The following is a 2240-nucleotide window of genomic DNA, read 5'->3' as shown; positions in this document are numbered from 1 at the left end:
GCTGTAGCTGCCTACCGCAAAGGCAACCGCTTTGGACTCACGCTGCCAGACCAGCGGACTATGACGTATTCCGCTGGATTGAGTGGTGCGTCATGGACCGCATGCCGGTGAGTTTCTGCGAGCGTCCTCTCGTTCGTAAGAACGCCAAGATGGAGCCGATTTCGGCTGCAACGCTGCAGAAGTACATTGATCTTCTCTATACCTACGTCCGAGACGACTTTGCTCTCAAGCTTTCTGAGAAGTTTGGGGTGGTGATCAGGGATGGCCGCCACTTCATCGTCATGGCGGTTTTTGATGACCCAACGGTCTCGAAACCAAAGGAGCGGAATCCTAACTACGACGAGAGCATTCAGTGCCTCACACGCTGCTTCGTGCTACTGGCATTCTGTCCCCTTGGAAACGAAGAATATTGAGGAGCTCAGAGTCTGTTTGACCTCATAGCGGACACGCTGTCCACCTTCAACAGACCATGGGAATCGATCATCTTCATGATTGGTGATAATTGTTCGGTGAACCAGGCGATTGGTCGAAAATTGGGTGCACTGCCTTTTATTGGTTGTGCTAGCCACCGTTTTCAGCTGGCCGTGAACGACGTTTTGGCCAATGAAGATACGCTATTGGCCAAAATTCATGCACTGATGAAACATTTGAGCACGATCAAGTGTCGAGCTGCGTTACGGAAAGTTACGCCGCTGGCGTCTGCCGTGCGCAACGCGACGCGTTGGTTAATCGTGTTCAGCATGGTGGAGCGCTACACTAAGCTACATCCCGCACTACAATCAATGGACCACGCGACAATCTCCAAGCATAGTTTTGCACGCTTCGTGCTGTCGGAGAGTGAAGCTGCTTAAGCGACGGAGCTGCTGTCGACGTTGTTCGACTTCCAGGAAGTCACGAAAGCTTTGTTGGATCCCACTAATAGTGGTAGTCAGTCTTGTAGACAGACGTATAATTCAGAAGCAGATTTCTACCAATAATATGACCTGAACTTTGACACACTTTGCAGATTTGAGTTCAGACAGCAACGTGTCCTTTGGAACAAGGATCTCACTGCCAAGATGGCTAGGAAAAGCAAGAGAAGCAGCGTCCTGGCCGCAGTCGAGACTTTGCTGAGTGATGGAGACTCCTACGATGACGAGGAGGTGATGGGTGTATTAGCTTTATATCGGGACCTTCACTCCAGGCGAAGTAGGAACAACGCTTTAAAATTGCACCCCATAGCGTAGCTTGGTCGGCAATATCCGCTCCTGTCTAAGCAGGAAATCCTGGGCCGCACGGTATTTCGCTTCCAGCTTACTCACTTTACCACGGACTTGTCCCGGCGTCCTGTGCGAGATGTTGGCGGTCTCAATTGCCGCCGTGATCTCTTTCACTATGGACTCCTTAGTGTTGCCACTGGTTCTATCTGCGCCCCGCCAGCGATTGTAGTGTGTCTCCACCGTCATCCCGGCCATCAGCACGTCGAGAGAGGACTTTCCTTCGTCTACGCTTTCCTTGTCCCAGTACACGTTGGACTTCTTTCCGCTGTTCTTCGTAGTTGCCATGGTGGCTCGACGTGACGCAGACTCGGTTTAATGATGTATGCCACACTCTCTGCATTGCATATCCTCTTCTGAAAGGAAAAAGCTCCCCCAAGTTCGTCTGAAGTGCAGACGAATATAAGCCAATCAGTGAAGAGAGAGGTCGATTTTTTCTTCTGAATTCGACGTCTGTCTGCAAGTCTGCCTACCACTATTGACGCTAGTAGGGGTACGACGCGCTTTTGACTGGGTCTCACGCCAAAATCCGGGCAATGAAAGGAAGGTTGGCGTCTGATTCTGCGGTTGTTACTTACCCAGCGTTGGAGATTGACATCACCAAGATCATTGCTGAAGGCCATCTGACTACGCGCGAGCAATGGCCTGCAAAGGGTTTAAGGCCTCATCTGCTGCACAACCAACTGAAGAGACGACACGCTCGTTTTTGGGGGTCGTCTTTCAGAAAGCGACCCCAGCGCGTACTACGTACATGTCTGTGTCGTCGATACCTCCTACGTCTATTGAGTGCGAGAGATTTTTCTCTCAGGCGAAGCTGGTGTACACGGATATGCGTAAAAGCATTGATGTTAACCCGCTGGGAGTGTTGGTGTTCCTTTCCTACAATAGAGATGCGTGGGATGTAGGTAGCGTTCAAGCGATTCGGCGCAAAATGCACAACTAGAGACTGCATAATTGAATGATTATGTCATTGCTTTGTGAGGA

The 2240-nt window shown here is 50.6% G+C and overlaps 3 protein-coding genes across 3 annotated transcripts; 2 read left to right on the top strand and 1 right to left on the bottom strand.

Moving 5' to 3' along the window:
- Window positions 1-92: 92 nt before the first annotated feature.
- PPTG_08690 (hypothetical protein) lies at window positions 93-851 on the top strand (the record flags this gene model as incomplete). Its single annotated transcript, XM_008902812.1, has 2 exons — window positions 93-387; window positions 442-851. The coding sequence occupies 2 exons, from the start codon at window positions 93-95 to the stop codon at window positions 849-851; spliced, it is 705 nt and encodes a 234-aa protein (XP_008901060.1).
- Window positions 852-1202: 351 nt separating this feature from the next.
- On the bottom strand, window positions 1203-1544 carry PPTG_08689 (hypothetical protein; the record flags this gene model as incomplete). The annotated part of the gene is made up of 1 exon (XM_008902811.1): window positions 1203-1544. One exon carries the CDS (start codon window positions 1542-1544, stop codon window positions 1203-1205), a length of 342 nt encoding a protein of 113 aa, XP_008901059.1.
- A 352-nt stretch (window positions 1545-1896) lies between these two features.
- PPTG_08688 (hypothetical protein) lies at window positions 1897-2199 on the top strand (the record flags this gene model as incomplete). The annotated part of the gene is made up of 1 exon (XM_008902810.1): window positions 1897-2199. One exon carries the CDS (start codon window positions 1897-1899, stop codon window positions 2197-2199), a length of 303 nt encoding a protein of 100 aa, XP_008901058.1.
- Between the last annotated feature and the right edge of the window lie 41 nt (window positions 2200-2240).

Source organism: Phytophthora parasitica (genome assembly GCF_000247585.1).
Source record: "Phytophthora parasitica INRA-310 unplaced genomic scaffold supercont2.14, whole genome shotgun sequence".
NCBI lineage: Eukaryota > Oomycota > Peronosporomycetes > Peronosporales > Peronosporaceae > Phytophthora > Phytophthora nicotianae.
Note: the sequence above shows the minus strand (reverse complement) of the source record. Positions and strands in the feature narration are given on the sequence as shown.